Source organism: Phaethon aethereus (assembly GCF_964289735.1).
Source record: "Phaethon aethereus genome assembly, chromosome: 3".
NCBI lineage: Eukaryota > Metazoa > Chordata > Aves > Phaethontiformes > Phaethontidae > Phaethon > Phaethon aethereus.
Window position 1 is genome coordinate 53,254,548 of NC_138576.1, and position 20,508 is coordinate 53,275,055.

At 42.0% G+C, this 20,508-nt stretch overlaps 1 protein-coding gene across 2 annotated transcripts; it reads left to right on the forward strand.

Annotated features, from left to right (window-relative positions):
• Positions 1-409: 409 nt before the first annotated feature.
• On the forward strand, positions 410-16,290 carry AMD1 (adenosylmethionine decarboxylase 1; the record flags this gene model as incomplete). 2 transcript variants are annotated; one of them, XM_081997706.1, is made up of 9 exons in its annotated part: positions 410-605; positions 10,365-10,451; positions 11,976-12,102; positions 12,612-12,714; positions 13,580-13,622; positions 13,728-13,872; positions 14,892-14,984; positions 15,062-15,217; positions 16,150-16,290. In XM_081997706.1, the coding sequence occupies exons 1-9, from the start codon at positions 475-477 to the stop codon at positions 16,288-16,290; spliced, it is 1,026 nt and encodes a 341-aa protein (XP_081853832.1). In that variant the 5' UTR covers positions 410-474. The 2 variants fall into 2 exon arrangements, with proteins under 2 accessions (XP_081853832.1, XP_081853833.1); XM_081997707.1 differs by lacking the exons at positions 10,365-10,451; positions 11,976-12,102; positions 12,612-12,714; positions 13,580-13,622.
• Between the last annotated feature and the right edge of the window lie 4,218 nt (positions 16,291-20,508).

Genomic DNA, 20,508 nt, shown 5'->3' on the forward strand with positions numbered 1-20,508 from the left:
CAATGGCAAGCGCGATCCTACGTGATGCAGTTACCTGCGAGGTATAAAAGCGGCTGCGTGCGCGCTAGTCGCTCGCTTACACAGTATGGCCGGCGACATTAGCTAGCGCTCGCTCAACGCTCTTCTCTGTAACAGGGGAACATACGGACTACAAGGAACCGAACCGCATCGCCTGCCCGCCCGCACCCCCGCTCGGACTGTAACCCTCCCACACACGCTCACGCTGCATCCGCCGCCGCGCACTCTGGGTGGTTTTCGCTGGTTTAAAAAAAAAAATCTTCCTTTTTCTTCTTATTCCTTCTTTTTTTTTTTAAATTAATATTAAAAAAATCCCCTGGAAGGTGAAACCCGCCCGGGACGGACTGGGACCCGGCGGCGGCAGCGCGGCTCGTGCAGCAGCAGACGGTAGCGGCCGGGGGCGGTAGTTTGGTTGTCGTTAATTTCTGTGGTTGTTGGTTGCCGAGTTGTCTCACCATGAAGGAGAACGGTGCACACTTCTTCGAAGGGACCGAGAAGCTGTTGGAGGTGTGGTTCGCCCGGCAGCAGCCCACGCAGCAGGAGCCGCACCAGAGTAAGGGGTCCGGCGATCTTCGCACCATACCCAGGTCCGTTAACGGCCGGGGTGGGGTTGGGGTGGGGGGCGGTGGTTGGGAGCGCTGCCCTTAACGGCCGGGAGGGGCCGGTGAACGGCCGGCGCACGCGGGGCGCGGGTGTGGTGGCGGCGCGGAGCTGGGTGGGGAGGCGGCGGGCGAGAGTGTGAGAGAGGAGCGGAGTGGGGGGATAATGGCCCTGCGCGGGCTGGCGGCAGTGCTGACGGGAGGCTGGTTCCGGGGTGGCTGGGGAGAACCGTTGGTGGCGACGGCGGCGCGCGCGCGCGGCGGGCTCGGCCCCTGCACGGCCGCCGAGCTGTCGGCCTCCTTTCCCTCTCCCTCGGTGACAGCCCCGGCCTCTCCCGTCTGCCCGGTGCAACGCTGCCGCGGGCGGGCAGGGGGTGACCTTCCGCTGCCCTCCAAGAGACACCCCCCGCACTCAAGGCCGCGGCGGAGGCGAGCCTCTCCTCGTCCCGGTCGGAGTGGCGCGGGAGGAGGGAGGTGGCAGTGCCGAGGACGGCGCGGAAGCCATTCTGTGCCGCCACCTCGTGCCGCCCCGTGCGGTCCCTGCTGGCAACATGTGGCGGCGGGGAGAGGAGAGGAGAGCCGGGCGTGTACCGCACCGGCCAGGAGCGCCTGAGGCGGGTGGCGGAGTGTCGCAGTGCTGCTGGCGGCCGGGGGCACGGCAGCGGCACCCACTCCTCTACACCAGGCCCCCGGTGCGGCTCCCGGCAGGGAGAGCCGCAGAAGCCTTTTTACCCTGCCCGTTGGGACCAGCTGTGCTGTACTGCGGCGGGTGGGGGATAGGAATCTCGTTCCCGATTCGTGGAAGCTGGGAAGGGAGAGATCCCTCTTGCTGCCGCGACGGGGATCGATGGTTCCCTCACATGGCCGGTTTCGCGGCGACCTCCGGCACTGCGTAGCTGGACAGGTTCGTACGGCGGCCCTCACGGAGGGCAGCAAGCGGTACCCGGGAACCCTTCCCGTGTCTCCCTGTGGCGTGGTAGGCACACCGGAGTGAGGCGGGGGGGGGGGGTGGGGGATGCCCTCCTCCCCCTCCAGAAGTGTGGCTGGAGCCACGGTTTACACGTGAGTTTCTTGGCTCCGCTCCCAGATCGCTGCGCGCCCCCCACCCCCCATTGCCAAGCTGAGGCCAATGAGGACCGGGCGCCGCCAGGGGGTGGGCCCCCGCCCGTCACCCAATGGGCGTGTGAGGAATGTGCTGGCGCTTCTTTCGCTGCCACCCAGGGAGGGAGGAAGAAAAGGCCCGAGGCTCACGCAGCTCCTTGTGCACACGTGTTCCAGACCGAGCCCTCGCTGGGAGGGGGCAGCTCCTGCCTCCTGTGGCTGAGGTGTGCCTGCTCGGCCTTTGTTAGCACAGTAGCCGATGGCTACCTGCCGGCACACAGCTCGTCCTGGAAACCATGCTGGGCAAGACAGGCATGAGATGTCTTTACTGTAGCTTGCCAGTACAGTATTTTATATGGGGGGCAGTCTGGAAAGGCTGGAATATCTACACCTGACTTGGATAATCAGGGGTCCAACTGTAGACCTGCAGAAAATGATGTTCTGGCATAAGTGTCCTGGAAGTGTCAGAAAATGGGAGCCGCAAGCTTGAAGGACAAAGCAAAATCTGCTTATGTACCCTAGCATGGACCCAGACCTATGTATGGGTTTTTAGGAAGGACAAGATAGGTATGTAGATGTAATCAGCTGACATAGTTGAAAAAAGCAGCCTTGTCTTAAGAATATGAGGCAAATCTGAACATTATACCTATGTCAGTAGTTTACTATCAGTATGGTAAACTGCTCAACTTTCCAGGTTCAAATGGTAGCTGGAGGATCTAGTGTTTTCCATGTATCCAGGTCTGCTAGCATATATCACTGTTTTCCAGTGGTCTTTGGTCGGGGAGCTTGCAAAAGGGAGCTTGGAGGAGAGCTTGTCATGATCTATTGAATGTTTGAAATATAGTAATGATGGTAGTGTCTCCATTCAAAGGCATACTTAACAAATGCTATTTATCTTTTCCTTTGTTTTGGTATTTCTTGGCAAATTTCCTGTGTGTAGAGTTAGCTGTCCAAAGATGCGAGTTGCCAGTGGGCGGATAACTGTCTTTTCTGAAATAATGAGTAGCAGTGATGTTGTATATACATGTGTGTGTATATGCAGAATATATGTTTAGCTCTACCTGTTGGTATAATGAGGTAGTTTACTCATGTAACCTTCTGACTTGTGAAGATATTTAGACCTTTTTAAATAATGTGCTTAACATGGAAATCATTGGATGTGGTTATACAGCTCTTTGAGATTTAGTGCTGTAGCAGATACCACAAGGTAACAACTTGTATAGTTAATGTAAAGGTAACCCTGGAAGACTTGTGCAAATCCTAGCTAAAATATGGGCAGATGATCTGAGTTACGTAGGCACGTAGGATTCCTGTTGTGTTTGGCTTTAAATGTGAAAGATTGCGGAAGTACTCGATTTTGCGTTACTATGCTGGTGTTGGAATATACAGGTCTAGTTTAGAGGTGGCTCTCCGCAAATGCTTTCCTCATTGATGGGTTCATGCTCTTGTGTTCTGTTTGTCAGCTCAGGGTGATGTTCACAAAACTGCAGACGTAGGTACTGTGACAGTTCCTTTGTATGGTTTAGATATGGCTGTAAAGTTTTAATAGAGTAGATACAAACTGTTAACTGTTGAACATGTGGTCTTTAACGCAGTTTCAGAGCTGTGAGCAAGCTTTGAAGGCCTTTGTGTTAATTGGCTCTTAATAAAAGATGTTCATTGAAGCTGTGTACTTTTTTGGTAGGAAGCTGTGATGTCTGAAAGTTGCTGTTAACATCTGTTAACCTGAGTTCAGGAGTAATTATCAGTGATACTGTGTTGCTAGCATGAAACGAAGTTTTATAAAAAATTCTCTTTTAGAAAATTGTCAGGTTTAAATTATTTGTTACAGTTGATAGATGCAAATGAAAGAAATTGTATAAAGTATATCCCACTATGCTAATTCTATAAAGGCAATGGAATAAGCTAGTCTATGTTGAACAGAACCTGAAATCAAAGCTGAAACTGTAGAACAGCTAAATTAGAATCAAGTTGCAAACCAGTTGAGCTTGCCTTTTGTATTGTAATACCTGCTTAGTAGTGAAATGTGAGCCATTCATCTACTGAATGACTAAGCTGGTGTTCAAAGCTGAAAATTTCCATGTTGCGTGTGCTTGCTGGGATTAGATATTTTTAAGTCTTTGCTAGATATCACCAGCAAAGAAAGAGAAGAAAGTTCAAGAACTGATGCAATTAAGATTTTTTTTTTTCCTCACTTTCTCCTCCTATGGGCAAGCCTGCTTTCTAGAGAAGAGTTTGGGTAGGTGTAAAGTATTTAAGAGAAGATCTATACTTACTGTTTTAATACATTCAGTAAAGGTCACAACTAAAAACTTAAAGAAAATATTGAATGTGGACTTCACTTTGCTGTTAAGATTTGTGGTTTTTGTTTATTTGCTAATCAGTTCTGTGAAAAGGTCTTGTGGTTGAAATAGTGGCAAGCATCTGAAGGTGCCTACCCTGCTCATTCAAAAGTGGAATGAAGTTAACATTTTTGTGGTCTCGGAATAATTTACTTTAACTTTAGTGCTTGTTCTCACTAGTGCTTTAAAGTATGTTGTGTTTTTTTAAATAGCCTTAAACCGTATAAAAAAAGGAGGTTTTGCTGAAAACATGGTGAATATGCGAGCCCTGGAATTCTGTGGTTACAGACTAGTGCATTCACTATCCCCACAGCGAAGTAAGCTGTTTATTCCTTCAGATGATGTGCAACTATGCATTTCCCATCTCAAGGCTTATCATGATCTTGAATGTACAGAAGCTTGAAACCATAGGATAATCATGCAAGTATTAAGAGTCCATATCTCAAGCATTCAACCCTGAAGAATACTCTGGAGTTAAGCTTGGTTTTGAACCTTTGATGTGCTTCCTATTTGTCTATATTATGTGGACATGCAGCAAACTGGAGAAAAAACAGTGCAGTAGTGAGCAATATGGAGTGACACTGATAGGAACTTCTCATGCTGTGCTACATAAGAACTTCTAAGCACCAATACTGTCAAGCATCTGATGTGAGTCCTGTAAATACTTGCTGTGTACTGCACCCTATAGCCTGAGTCCACTTGCTGCCGCAGTGCTGCTGCGCCTCTACCCCTTCCCTTAGTCGTTACGACCTCAGCAGTGTTATCTGCCTGTTTTTGCAACCAGTAACGGTACAAGAAGGCTGAGCCATGAGCCCTGCTCTACTCTTACTCCTGCAGTGCTTCACAACAAAGCAGTGTAGAGCTGGAGGCTGGGAAGAAGGTGGGGTAGGCAGGATTGTGCCAGGGTAAGGGCTTCTGTCCATGTGTACTTGCTGAGCATTTTTTGTGGAGATGGAAGGTAATCCGGAGAATTTTATGCAAGAATGCAGTCTTCCCATTCAGGTGCATGTCCATGGAGAGTATCTTAAACTTGAGAAAGGGGAAAATGCAGACAGCCTTTTTGTATATCTATGTTCAGAGCGCATAGAGGGTGTGTGGGTTTTGTGCACTCCACAGATGACTCTGAAGTGAAATTATCGAGTTGCCAGAGCCTTGTGTCTAAACTCAGGGTGTGACATAGTTCAAGATAATTTATCTTCAACAGCAATTTCTGAGCTAAGTTATAATTCTAATAGGAACTAATTTACGTGCAGCTGTCTGCAGAGAAATACACCAGCTGCTGGGAGGTGCCTTAAAGCTTGTGACTTTTGTGTAGTTGGCCTGTACTGTCATCTACCTGTTTCAGGATGCTTGAAACTCATGTTGCAACTCTGCTGGCAAGCCAGCTTCCATGTGCCCTGGCTACACCACCTCTGCCTAGGCAGTTTGTTTTGACTGTTCTAGATCATAGTATCGGTAGGAATTTGCCTACTTAACTGTAGCCTGCTAATGAGGTAACTGATATATCTGTTGGCTCTTAATACTTAGTAGGTAACAGGTGAGGGAATAAAAAGTTGCTCTGCAACAGATTGCTTGATTTTTAAAACAAGGTCTTACAGTAAAGTACAAGATTAAAATGCTTATTGCTTTGATTACTACAGACTTGTCATCTGTTTCACTTTAATGGATAGCTATGCAAGAGTATGTATACAGCTTAAGCTGTCTGCAGGTGTTTCATAGGACTGACTTACTAAGAATTCCTGCCCTACTGTAAAACAACTCTTCCCCCCCAGTGCTGTCTGGGCTGCATTGGCAAGGTGCTGGTACTGGAGTGGTGGGATGGTATGTGTATGGAGGCTGTTAATTGCTGGTAGGAACAGGTTCTTGATGTAGTTCTTTATCTCTTTAAACTGCTGTTATCCCTTTCCCAGTTGGCCTGAAATGGCAGTATTGTGCTACTGCCTGATATGCTTGACTACTGTGTTAAGAACCTGTTTTACCCCTGAAGGGAAAGGCTCAAAATAGGCCAATAACTTGCACTGAAAAGTATGGTTTTACCTGGCAAGGAAAAGTTGATTCATAGCTTATGCTTAATTTATTTATCAGAAATATGAAATTAACAGCAAACATTGATTTGGAACTTGGTTGAGAGGGACTGTCTATTCATTTCATTACATGCTTCAAGTATACCTCCTAAAAAATTAAAATATCTCTCAGTTCTGATAGGTTTTCCATACTGACATACCTGGGTGGCATTTTGAGTGGAAATTACTTACACTCTGGTAACAAGTCTGTGCTGATAAGGCACTAAACATTGCAACACAGGTATAGGAGTAGATTGCTAAACTTGTTTTTTTTCTTTTGGCATGTTCTGCTATTCAAGTATAGAGCAAGTAGGTTTCTACCATTAAGCATGGATGGTTTTTCACGCTTGAGTAGACGCATTCCACTTTCATTTGGTATTGTCTGAGCATGTGCAACCATTTAAGATGCATGGTACTTGCCTGTTGGAGAAACTATTTTGACTTGAAGGTGACAGTTACTTGAAACCTCAGAAACAGGATCTTGCAGCTTTGGAATGAAGTGGGTAGTAAGCCTGCATAACAGTGAGGAGTTGGTCTGAAATGCATTTTAAGTTTGGAGTTCCGATGGATGCAGGTGTGCTACAGAACCTGCTTAGCTACCAATGATTTTCACATGTCATATTCTGGTATGCTTGCCTTGAGTATAGGAAAGCAGTTTCCAGAGTGTGATTGTCCTGGTGTCTGGCTATGGGAAATAATTTAGGAAATAGCAATGCAATCCACATACTTCCCATTGAAGGGGGAATTCTGAAGAGCAGAAGCCCATGATAGCATGTTACTGAGAATTAGTCTTTGGTTCCCCCTTTCCAGTTGGAGGCTTTGCTTCCCAGTTAAAACTTCACTCAGTTATGAAATACAAAGTAATGTTCTCAAGTATTTCAGTTACTAACTTTGAGGATTTTTACTTGACAAAATAAAATGGGATTAGCTGCAATACATGTACTGATAACTGTTGAAATACTATTTTTAAGGTGGATTTTTTGTTTCTACTTTAAGTGGGGGTGGACATTGTTTGTCTTTAACTAGTTATACTTAATTATACAGATTAAAGAAAAGGAAGAAATGCAAGACTGAGACTTCTAGTGAACTCAGTCTACTTGGTACAAAGTAGTCCCAGATGTTCTTCCTTAGCTCTGCTCTAAACAATGGAAAATGTCAAATACTAAGGGTCGTCTTGTTTAAATAAATTATACTGAGATCAAATCCAGCATGTTAGTAGCCTTTTTTCAGTTTTCTGTGCTTAACTTTAAAATTCATGTAGGTGCATGTAAGTATCTCTGCAAAACTTCTCCCTAATGTGGTCATCTCATCCTGGGTGCTGCAACCCTTTGTTAGTCAGTGTTACGTATGCTTCTGGACCAAGCCTGACATCTGGTGTTTCTCAACTTGTAGGCTTTTTTCCTTAATGCTACTCTAACCAGATCAAATGATGAACTCTACCCTTTATTCCTGTAAAGACTGAACGCATGAACATTTAGCATATGCTTAGCTATGGTTTCTGTAGTGGAATAGTGAAGAATTGAGCAAAGTTTTAATAAGCAGAGTTCTTCTGCAACTGCAGATTTCAGCCACAGTACCTAAATGCCAACCACAGTACTGAGGAGGGTAAGTAGGGACTCGCTTTGCCAGGTAGGCTTTGAACTTAACTTGCAGTGTTGTATTATTGGTAGTATGCTGTCCTGGCCCTTCATTGTGGGACTACTTCAGCACCAAAATTGTCACATCTTCCTCTGCTAATATGCGATTGAAACTTAAATGAACCATTTTCCTGAAATGTCTGCATGGAACTGCACTACAGTGATAGTTAAAGAAAATTCTCACTTGTCGACATACAGCTAAAGGTTTTGACTATCTGACCAGGTAAGAAGCTTCTGAAGGCTGAGACGTATGTTCTTGCAAAGCCTCAGGTAGTTACATACCCATTAATACTTAGACAAGTACAAAATCAGATTTGTAGTAACGTACAAGTGGGGTTACTGCAGCTCAGCATCAGGCAGTGTGAGGGAGCTCTGCCTCAGCTTTCATAAATGCTAGGTCAGACATGGGGTGTTTCTTCAGTGGCAGATCAAATATAGTCAGTAGTGGTGCTGGGATGATTTGAACAGTTATTCCATCATGCAAAACCAAATTAACATGTTACTCTTCTGCAAGTTGAACAAAGGTATATTAGGATGTTAGAGGGAAGATACTAAGGCTGGCAAATTAATGCAGGTGTGCTGTCACCTCCGGAGAAAACTAAATCCTTAGTCTTTTCAGAAAAATAGTGTGATTGTCTACAGGCATTTAAAAAATAGATGTAATATAAACTATTTCAGAGCAGACAATTGCAATTTCATATAAATTTGCGTATCAGGAACAGAGCTAAACCCAGTCAATGATGTAAGTATAGAGCTGAATAAATGTGTGGGACTCAGCATTAAAAACAAGCTGTTTCTTTAATTTGACATGCAGATTTGACTGGTCTGTGTTGTCATGTCTGTAGTTGCAGAAAAGTATTTCATCAAGTTCACTAATTGGGGTGGTAGGGAAAACCTCACTTTGATTTTGAGTATCCAGTTATATCACAGAGTTCATGAACTTGTTCAGATGTGCACTTAGTTATGAGAGATTTTAAGATGCATAGGATTCTCTTAAACTCATTTTTAATAGTGTCAGTCTCACCTAAAAGGAGGCTATAGTGTGAGCCTAAGTTAAGTATGTCGTTCTGGTTGACTCCTGTATAAATATGCTGATTTAGTGTAAGATATGCTTTAAAAGGGAAAATCCTGAAGTATTAGTAGTAAAGGTACAGAATTCAGTTTCAGGAGGCGTTCTCGAGGGAGAAATTAAGGCATTGATTTGATGGGGTGTTTAGAGAAGCAAAGAACATCTGGATAACTTTAGTTATGTACAGCAGAATTAAAACTTCAGCTTTGCAAACTGACCAGTTTTCTAAGGGGAGAGATTGGTGGCTGCAGGAGGAACCCTGCTGATAGAATTAACAGTGCGTGCTCTGTTCTGAAGTACAACTATGGAGCTTTTGTGGTGTCAATAAAGGGAGAGGTCTGCCTCCTGAGGAAGGATTAGGCTGACAGACGGGCAGCTGAACCAGTCTGGTAGCTTGCTTGGTGATGAAAAAATTGCAGGTTTTTTGTGCTGCCAGCTGCGAAGGATCCTATGGTTTTTTCAGCTCTGCTGGTGGGCAGCTTAGTTTTAAGCTGGGTTAGTAAGTGTCTTGGTTCATGACAGGTCTGAGCACAAGGGCCAGTGCAAACCTGCAGGTGGAATAAGGATGTAGGAAGGGAAGGATGGGAGAACTAGGGAGGTGGCAATCTTGTAATTTTGCAACTTCAGGAAGCTGTGTTTGTTCCTGTCTGCTTTATAGCAAATTTGAGTATATTGGATTCTACTAATCAGGTGTAGATGCAAGACGGAAGTGACAACCAAAGTAGTTTTTTGCAAGTCTGTCACTTCCAAGTACTCATGGGAAGTCTTTGGGCTTAATTTGAGTAATTTGATTTTTTTTTTCCAAGTTTCTTGAACTTCCTTGTTTCTACAGTAATGAGTAATGACAGTAAAAAATTGAAATATTAAACTTCTACCACTATACTGAAATCTAGCACCGTAGCTTCAACTTGCACTATATGAAAATAGTTTATTTTCTGGTAATATTCCAAACTATTTGCTATAAGTTTTCTGTATCTTCTAGAGGTAGAAGGAATTCTGTGATCCTGATTGATCAAAGAGGAATTTGGGTCACTGAGATGTATTAGTTTTTAGGACTGGTTTTCCATTAAATTATGAACTTGGCTCTAAGTTGGACAAATAAAACATGTTAACATTAACTTGCTGGTTTATTATTCTAGTAGTTGCCAGTGACTACTGTGACTGACGTATATGGAGATTCAACCTAAGGCATACCTTTTAAGTTATAGCAATGAATTTTATCTTAGTACATGTGGGATGCAGGACTTAAGGTTATGCTGACTTGCCTAGTTAGAAGCTTGGGGTTGCTGTTTGACAATGGTCTTTGTGCAGCAGATTACACTAACAGATCTTGAGGAGTACTTAGCCAGTGGGAGCTAAGTATTGGATATTACTGTATTGTGATGGTTTCTGTATAAAGTCTTAGCCTTCCATGCTCTCAGATCCGTCAACTCAAGACAAGAGCCATGGTCTTGTTTGGGCTATACTTTTTACCCAGGGTTCCAGAAGGCTTCAGTTCGTTTAACCTGTTGTTCTCTTCTGTAATTTCCTCACAGGATTGAGTGGGACAAACTTCTGGAGAATGTGCATTGTTTGATCATAAGTGTGACAAAAACTGACAAGCAGGAAGCTTATGTACTCAGGTAAGCCACTAGCTTATTCTGTGTCTCCAAGATGTAAGAAAGTTAAAGCTGTCATATGGGATCCACTTGGCTGAGAATCCAGTCTCAGGTTAAGATTCTGCTGTTCATGACTACAACTTGCATGGGTTTGCTAATCATAGTACTGTCATGCTTCTGTTCAGTCATAGAAATGTTGTCATAGTTAAGTGTTTGTCATCTTTAATTAAAAGGATTAAGGACAGAGCTGTGGTGTTTCTGCACCTGATCACTGAATTTTGTCCAGGGGTCAATAAGTCTCCCCAGTTAAGAGGTTTAGGATTGCTTCAGCAGAATAGTGTGCTAAAAGTGTCACTTTTAGATGAGCAAAAGCTATATCAGGAGATTGGCTTTAACCCCAGATAGTGCAATCACGTGGAACAATGCTTGCAGCTGAGCTGAAGATGTATGTAAAAATGTTGCTTTCCTGAAGTCTTGGAATTTTTGTGCTGTGCAGCGGTTAGTTGTAAGGATGCTACTTTTGCCATGTGTTTTTCATCTGGTGAAATACTTTCATGCTTTTTCTACATGAACTTTACAGACACATTGACATTCTCTGTTGTACTTGAGATTACAAAAACTGAAGCTTTTGTACTCTGAAAGACTGCCTTGAGGGCAAGGTTGGGCTAAGAGCAGGCTAGTCAAAGAAACTGTGCTGAAGTCTTGTTTCTGCAAGCTTCATATACTTAAAACAAAATTCTGAAAAGGATGTAACTAGTTACAACTGTATCCTGGATGAAATATAACCTTGACTTTGAATTCTTAAATAGCATTCCAAACTGAGTTAGTTAAGATAGACTTTTATTCCCACTGTTGAGTTACTTGGTGAGAAGATGCTTGTTACACGTGTGTAAGTGTTCTGGATGCAGTATCAGTGCCTGTCTCAGTGGGGCTGTAGTTAAGTGTCTGATTTAAATTTATGTATAGCTAATTTCTATACCTTATACATGAGGTGCATTGTATAGCTGTGCCTACACTCTCATCATGAGACTTCCTGTTCCTGTGGACAGGTGCTGATGTACCACTTTCCACTAGTCAGCTTTTCTAGAAGGTGCAGCCAGACAATTTATTAAATTCTGTTAAGGCTTTTGCCTCTTTTGAGTTCGCTTTCTCATAGGCTTTATTTCATCTGAAAAAGTTGGATTTCAAATTTGAGCTGCTTCTGTGTCTGGGTTAAGAAGTTAAAATGCATGTCTATGTATGTGTACCCACTTCACAGCATGTTTGTATTTCTCGACTAGATTGAGGATATGTAATGCATGTAGTACCGCTGTTCCTGTTGTGTGGTAGCTGTGTAATATTGTGCTTGCAGCAGGTATTTGTTTTGGGAAACGATAACAGCTGCAGTCTATTGGTTTCATGCATTTGCCAAGCATGTTTATGTACCATATGCTGAACGTTCACTTACAGTAATGCATTTGGTTGGGTAAGAACCAAGATACAGCCATTCTCTCCTGGCTTGTTCTATATAGAGCGCTTACAATTTTTAACACATTTTTTTTTTTACAGTGAGAGTAGCATGTTTGTCTCCAAGAGACGTTTCATTTTGAAGACGTGTGGTACCACCCTCTTACTGCAAGCACTGGTTCCCCTGTTGGAGCTTGCTAGGGAGTACAGTGGGTTTGACTCAATTCAGGTAAGGTGCCACCAATGCTGCATCTCCCTTAGAAAGTACAAAAAGCTTCTTACTAATATTAAATTCACTGATTCTATTAAGTATTCTGAAACTTCCTTTGCTATTTATGTATGCTTCCCAGAATGGGAAGACTGTAATATAAGATTGCTTGCTCTGCTGTAGGAATTAGCCTTCTGTTTGCCTCTTAAAGGATGCAACTTACAAATGTTGTTGTGCTGAGTTAAGGTTACCTAAAAGTGAAAGACTTCCATGACCATGTTGTCATTGCTGAAGTCACTGATGTTTTCTTGTGGAAAACAAATTTGGAAGTAAGCTGTCTTCTGTAGCTTTTACAAATTAAGCTGGGAATAACCATATGCTTCTGAAATCGAAATACAGGTAGCAGCATTTTGACAATGAAAACTTAGTTCCTGTGAAAGCTTATAATAAATGCTTGCATTTTTCTATATTTTTAGATTCAAGGTGGGTGCATGTATACAATATCTAAGATGCACCTTTTATTTTTTCAGAGCTTCTTTTATTCACGTAAGAATTTCATGAAGCCTTCCCACCAGGAGTACCCACATAGGAATTTCCAGGAAGAAGTAGAGTTTCTTAATGAAATTTTCCCAAGTAAGTTCATGAAACTTAGCAAAATTGCACAGCTTGTGTGAAGTGTTGATGTGAAGTGAGAAGTGACAAGTGGTACAATATGTACAGGCTGCCAGGCCATTCATTCCACAGTCCTTGCAGTTCTGCAGCCAGCACAAGCTTCAGCTGCATAAAAATCAAAAGCTGTAAATACTTATTTTCTGAATTTCTGACACTAACTCGGCAAGATCAAAATTTAAATTGTACTAAGCCTGACACCTAGCACCTTGTCTTAACTGAGGTCATCTTCAGGCTTCCAAATGGAGTGTAGTGAGTGAGTCTGCAGAACCAGCTCTCACTAACCCTAAAAGTCTCATTAAGAAGGTAGGAGTAATTTAAGGTAACCAATACACTGAAGAAAAATGTAAGTTTTTCTCAGAAAAGTCACTACACTAAAGACTGAATTTAAACATTTGATAAAATCTACAACCTACAAGAATAACCTTGATTTTTAACTACTGGCAGAAAAGTTTTTTGGAGGAACGTGGAAGCTGTAGTAATCTGAGTTATTTGAAAATAAATGCTAATTATAAGTTCATTAAATAGATGTTTCAGAGTACTAGGGTTTCTGTCTGTGCATAGCTAAAGATGTAATCTGAATTGCCTGCTAGGAGGCTCTGAACTGGGGTGTCCAGACCAGCTTCTGAGGGAGCCTGTTAGAATTTCTGACTATTGGCTTTACATTCCTGGAGTTAAATGCCTGGTTATTTAATACAGATGCTGACTGTACCAGTGAACCTCTTAGTGTTTTGTGGAAAACTTCTGTCTTTAAATATGAAATGAAGCTAATCCTCTACATAAAGGATCAGCTGTGGTACGTTAACTGGAGACTTTTTGTCTTGTCTAGATGGAGCAGCTTATTGCATGGGGCGTATGAATTCTGATTGCTGGTACGTATGTGAAGACTTTGAAGTCTTTGTACAGTAGTACAGTAAAGTAGAACTTAACTTGGTGCTGCTAATATTTATGTAATAAGTGATTTGTATTTTATATAGGTACCTGTACACTCTGGATTTCCCAGAGAGTCGGATATCCAATCAGCCTGATCAGACACTGGAAATCCTGATGAGCGAGCTTGACCCAGTAGTTATGGACCAGTTCTACATGAAAGATGGTGTTACTGCAAATGATGTCACTCGTGTATGTTTGCCTGACAATTAGGCTTTTTTGGGAATGGTGGAAATTAGTCAACAAAATGCTTCACTTACTATTTAATACAGGGTTTATGTTGTGGTAGGAGAGATACCATAGAAGTTAGGTTAATGTTTTCGGGGTAAAATGGATTTAACCCTAGAATGTTTTTGTGACTATAACTTCACATTTTCAATGCCCCTGCCTTCATCTATTGAAAGGAGCAGTTTGCAGTGCTTTGGGTGGTTGAAGGTTGTTCTCTGAAAAATGGAGTAATAGGAATGAAACGATAACTGAGTAACTTCCCCTGAGGGATGGAGAATACGAGGAGTAAGACTTAGACTGAAGAGAATGAATGCCAAGGGAATCTAGGTATCCAAATTAAAGTTAAATTGTGGAGCCACTTGGGTAGATGTAAGGTCTAAGTGTAACTTGGTGGTTTTGCCACCTTTCCCCCTTTTTTCAAATGGGAAAATCCTGTGACCTGAACAAGTTTTCTGATGAGTACCTTGACTTCATCTAGCTTTCCATCTTGGGGTTTGATGCTTATACTGTATTTGCTATTGAGATTTGGCTGTAGCTCAAGTACTGTGTGGGAAATCAAAGGGCTTGGGATTGCATTTCATTTTAGAGTATAAAGTATATTCTTACTCTGGAGTAAATGTAAACAGCCTTCACTTAGTGGATACTGGTTGAACGGGAGCTCTGTTTTCTGTTTTGGTTGCAGAAGCAATTAATGTTTTAGAATTCTAAGCTGTTCCCTTGTCTTGGAGGTATGCAGCTTGCTTCTGTAAGAGGCAAAATAGCTGGTAACTTGTATGCAACTTGGCACTCAGTCACTCACTTGGTAAGTGACAGTATGCAAAGCAAGTTCATGTACAGTGGTGCAGATTATCAAATGGCTTGTTATTGGGAGAATTCTGGTGTCCTGTCCCCTAAATTGGTGTTCGTTCTACCTTTGAGTTAAATCTAAACAAGTGTAAGGATGCATAATAAGTTGAGTGGTGTAACTTTAACTTCTATTTCAGATGAGTGGAATTCGTGACCTGATACCAGGTTCTGTTATTGATGCTACAATGTTCAATCCTTGTGGGTATTCAATGAATGGGATGAAATCGGATGTAAGTTACACTTAATGATAATTAGATCTTCAAATAAATAATAATTATTTGGCAGTAATAATATTTTTTTTTTTCAGGGAACTTACTGGACTATTCACATCACTCCAGAACCAGAGTTTTCTTACGTTAGTTTTGAAACAAACATAAGTCAGACCTCTTATGATGACCTGATTAGAAAAGTTGTAGAGGTTTTCAAGCCAGGAAAATTTGTGACAACCCTCTTTGTTAATCAGGTGAGTTTTCTTGAATTAGCATGTCAGCTCCTGAAATGCCTGTAGACACAAAGAAAGGCTAGAGATTTTTTACTGGAGCATTATTAGTTTCCAGTTTGTCTCTACTATTTGGGTGGTAGTTTGTAAAGTAAAAAAACTCTTCAGTACTAGTTTGGCATGTACTAAATCTGATATCCAGAAAACTTAAGAAATGCTAAGATGAGGCAGCCCAGTCTCAGTATTGTAACGACTTCCTGTGCAGTTCTGTGTCAGCATAATTTCTTGCTTTGGCATTTTTCTGGATTTGGCTGCAGCTGTCAGTTATGGAAGTGCTGCTGTTAATGGTGATGCTGCCAGCTAATCACAGAATAGTTTGGAAGTGACCTTTATCTAGTCCAACCCCCCTGCAGTGAGCAGGGACACTTCAGCTACAGAGCTCTGTCCAACCTGACCTGGAATGTTTCCAGGGATGGGGCAGCTGCCACCTCTCTGGGCAACCTGTGCCAGTGGTTCACCACCCTCGTTGTGAAAAATGTCTTCTATCTCATCTAAATCTCTCCCCTAATGGTTTAAAACCATTACCCCTTCTCCTATCGCAACAGGCCCTGCTAAAAAGTCTGTTCCCATCTTTCTTATAGGCCCCCTTGAAGTACTGAAGGCTGCAATAAGGTCTCCCCAGAGCCTTCTCTCCTCTAGGCTGAACAACCCCAAATCTCTCAGCCTGTCCTCATAGGAGAGGTGTTATGTCCCCCATAATGGTTCGTAGAAAAGCTGTACCGTACACAGGGAGCAGAGTCGCTGCTTGGGATTGAACCTTGTGGCAGTGCTGTTAGGCACAGGTTTGAAGTGTGTTGGTAACAGTATCATAAGAGAACCACACAAAATATGTATTGTGCTAGTCCGTCTCTAAATGCTGAGTTTAAAAAAGTAACTTTCACATTTTTGTTTTCTAGAGCTCTAAATGTCGTACCGTGTTTTCTTCTGCCCAGAAGATTGAAGGGTTTAAACGTCTTGATCACCAGATTGCCCAGTTCAGTGATTATAATTTTGTTTTCACCAGTTTTACAAAAAATCGCCAGCAACAGCACAGTTGATTAAGAATGAAGAAAAAACGCAAAAAGAAATCCCATATAGAAGGTGGTGGTTGCTTTCTAGTTAATGATTCAGGGGGCCATGCTTTCCACTCCCACCACCTTGTAGTTGTGGAAAGCCCTAGGTGTAATCATAGTATAACCATTTTGAATTGTATGCATTATTATATCAAGGACTTAGATATCTTGCATGAATGCTCTCTTCTGTGTTTAGGTACTCTATGCCACTCTTGCTGTGAAATTGAAGTGCATGTAGAAAAATCTTACTGTATCAAACTTTACAACACTTGCAAAAACGATTCAGGTAGAATTACACACAGTATAGTTTTTCTCCAGGTATCACCAAAAATTCCCCACAGACAAGGCTTTCGTCCTCATTAGGCCTTAGCCTCAGCCTCCTCACTGGGGACAGTTCTCTGTTAAATTGTCACTCTTTTTTTCATCTATGTTGTGACTTCAGTCTAAAACAGTTTTTTGAGAAACTTTTCTGATTTCTAATGAAACTGATTCCTAATTAACACTTTCATGTTTGGAGAAAGTTCTTAAAACAGTTACAAATTGTTTTGCTACTAGAGGTGGTGGTTGATTTAATTTTAAATCAGACTGACTTTTCATGCTCTAATAAAGCTTATAGGAATTTGCTCAGCTGTACTGTAGAACTGGGCTAATGCATTGGTCTTTCACCTTTAGAAACTTGGGTATCGGTACTAATGCAGCTTAAACTTCATCTTAGCTTCATGCTCATTTTTCTGCCCACATCCCCAAGCTGTCATACTGCTACACAATGGCAGAATTTGAAGAAGGTCCAAGACTTGATAGGGGAAGAGCCGAGTCAGGATGCAAGTGCTTTGGCATAGTTGTGTGACAGCTTTGCAAAGTGCAAGTTCATGCTGGCACCAGCTATTTTCGTTCCCAATCTCCAGTTACGTTGGACTTCAGAAGCTGGTGCTTTTGAGCACTGGCAGGTAGAACTAGTGAAGGAGTGGAATTTGCCAGGCTGGGTGTGTTGATTGGTTTGGATTATTCTCAGTTAAAACCTGTGACTTACCACTTCTAACTGTAAAGAGTGTTTCTAAACCGGTCCAGTGTCACTTCATTTTGTTGTTCCAAGCGAAGCTAATGCCTCTATCTTGTGACAGTCCTGTGACATTGTTGTGCATGTGACTTACGTTGTACTTGAGTGTTGTGACTTCATCTGTTTTTTCCTCCTAATTACTAAGGTGGTTCCTCTTACTGTGACTTGAGGGCATTAAGTGAAGGTGTAGAACAAGAACTGTCTGGGACACCTGGGCAGATGTGAAGTAGAATGCTATTCATAGAGCATGAATAAGTGTGTAATTCAAAGTCACTTTCATGGGTAGTGACTAAAACGCAGGCTTTAAGGAGCTGGCACACTTTCAGCTATGTTTGCAAATACTGGGATTTTGACAGCTGTGAGACCAGAATGTTAACTATGAAATTCAGAGGTTTTTTCCCTTCTTGTCCCTGCAACATTTTGACTCTTTCTGGTTCGACGCAATGGTTTTTTGTTCCTTCCGTATTTATAAATGAAGCGCTTTTTCAGTGCTTCTAAACTGAAGTCTGCTTGGTTAGAAATCAAGTGGTTGGAACATTTTGATTTTTTTATTTTAAGCATATTGTTGATGTTCTTTACCAATGTTATCAATTACATGCTGTAAATGGCACTAATGCTTTTTGGTATTAATATTGAGGACCAAGATTTCAGTTGTTTTTTTGTCCTTAAACATTGTCCCAACTGACTTGACATTTGTTGGCTTGAGGTCCTTTAAGTAGACTGAAGATGCCTTTTCAAGTAATACTGAAATACACATCTTACAAATAGAAGCATAAGCCTCGGCTATAAAAATGAAAGCTGTTGAATGGATTATTAAACTATCTAGGGTGATCAGGATGGGGGGAGTATGGTGTTTATAATTTCTGTGGTGTTAGACTTTGATCATTTAAAAATATCTGTACCACAACTTAATGCTTCAATAAAAGTTTGCTGAAATTGTTTGTAGTGATGATCCAGCAATTCTAGCCTTCACACTGTTCATGCTTTTGGTACCAAATGGTTTAATTCTGAAATAGATTTATGTGCTGCTTGCCCTAAATTACTTTACTTTGCTCTTATAAGGGGGTACATTTCAACTGTTAACACATTGGTAGTTTAAAATGAGACAGCATGTCAAAGGAAGCCAAATGAAAAGGTGATGCTTTAGCTGGAGGCTAAAAATGTTTGTCTAAATGAACACACAATTTTGGGATAATTTGAGATACCTTCAGCTAACCTGTATTTTTTCTTTGGCATTAAATGTTTAAAATATTCCTCTGAATTAAGACAACTGCTTCTGCTAGTCTTAAGTAACAAACTCTGGCATACATTTATGGTACTTAAGCTTAGAGTGATTTTGAGATCAAGGTGAAGTGGTATCTTAAGATAAAGTAGGCATGTACCTAATCTGGATAGTAAACTAGAGCAGAAGCTAGTGGCTAGGAATGTCAGTGCTAAGCAGATGCAGCCAACAGAACTTCAACTTCCTTGATTCCATGTGATCAGTCCCACAGAAATAGCAGTTGCAGTTCAGCCATACCTGCAAAGCTCTAACAAGGCTGATATCTCCTGAAGTCACCTAAAGAGGGAAAACCTGCATTAGTGTTGAAGTCCTAATAGCTTTATATTGTTCATGTCTGAATACAGGTTTCATTAGTCACCCAGAACCTATTCTGTGATGCTAGACTTCTCTAATTGGATATTAATTAATATCCAAGTGTTTTGGATATTAAATAGTAACTTACAGTTTTTCAAGTGCTCAACACTGTTGAAAATGCTCAGCTAAGTCTTCTACGAAAAGAAGAAATTTCAGCATGGAGCATCAAGAGATCCTGCTTAACAGTCTCAGCTATGACAAGTTAGCTATGATGTGCCTCTCAGGAACTGTTTTCTAGACTGACCTTTGCAAAACTGAACATTGATCTTCATGTTTTTCTATTTGATTCACTTTGCCTGAAGTTTGCAGGTTTCCTGTAAATGTACTTGTCATTCACATTTTTCACTTCAGGAATGGTCTTCAATAATACTCCTGTACACTAGCCCTTCTCTCTTTTAAATGGTGTGATAACTGACATGAAAATGTGATATGTACATAATCCTATCTGTTATAGCCACACAACTGCAAAGCTTCTTCTAGCCATTAGCTGTCTTAGATGTTTATATTTCTCATAAACCAGTGGAGGAAATGAAACTGGCTGTGAGTCCACATGTCTACTCAATTTCTGTGAATAAATAATGGAATAACCACGGTAAAGGGGTAGGAAGGGCTTTCTGTAGATCTACTGTCAGATGAATCCCATCCAGCCTCATGCATTTGCAAGGTCCAGCTTTAATAGTCTCGAACTTGTGCTCCCTATACTACAGGTAGCATTATTTCATTGCATAAACTTTACTACTATGAACAGACATATGTGGTTTGAGAAGAGACTGTCTCAGTGGAGGCCCTGATTATATCAGTTTTTTTCTGGTGCTGGGTCACCTGCTTCATTAAGCTGTTTTAAAAGTGAACTTGGCCATTTTAGTTTTATCTCTGTGCCTAGAAATGCTTTGTATTTCCCCTTGGTAGCCTGTCCTTCCTTCCATTTCTTACGAACTCTCTGTGTTTGAGCTCAGTCTGGAGTGATGAGTGCTGGGGGGTCACAGTGTCCTAAGAAAAAGGCGCTTCAGAGCCAATAGAAGCAACTGAAAATGTGAAGAAGATAATACTGGTTCTTCCAAAGCTGGAGGGTCTTAGACTGTCTGGGGATGGAAGGGGATGGGCAGACTGCAGGTAGGATGACTGGTCCAGGTAAGAGGATAAGGCAGTTTGGTGTATCTGAGCACCCCAATGGAATTTCAGCATGGTGGAAATAGAGCTGCTGGTACCAGTGCTGGTATTGAGCAGTTAGATCAGGCATTAAAAGCCACTGAGTTTCAGTCCCAGGCTTCTACAGGCATATGTTGGTGCTGAAGAGATGAATCTGCTCTGGTACTTGGGTCCAAGTGCAGGATGGCTCTAGAAACAGGTACTGGCTGTTGCTTTTGTGGTGCAGGATTATGCATTGGCAGAGAAGTGCTGAAGCTTCCCAATGGGGGTGGTGTAAACTCAGGTTTCCCTAGTGATAGTCTTAAAAGCAATGTCCCCAGTACCTAAAGGCACAAGGCTTGGAAGCAACGCTGAGGGGTGG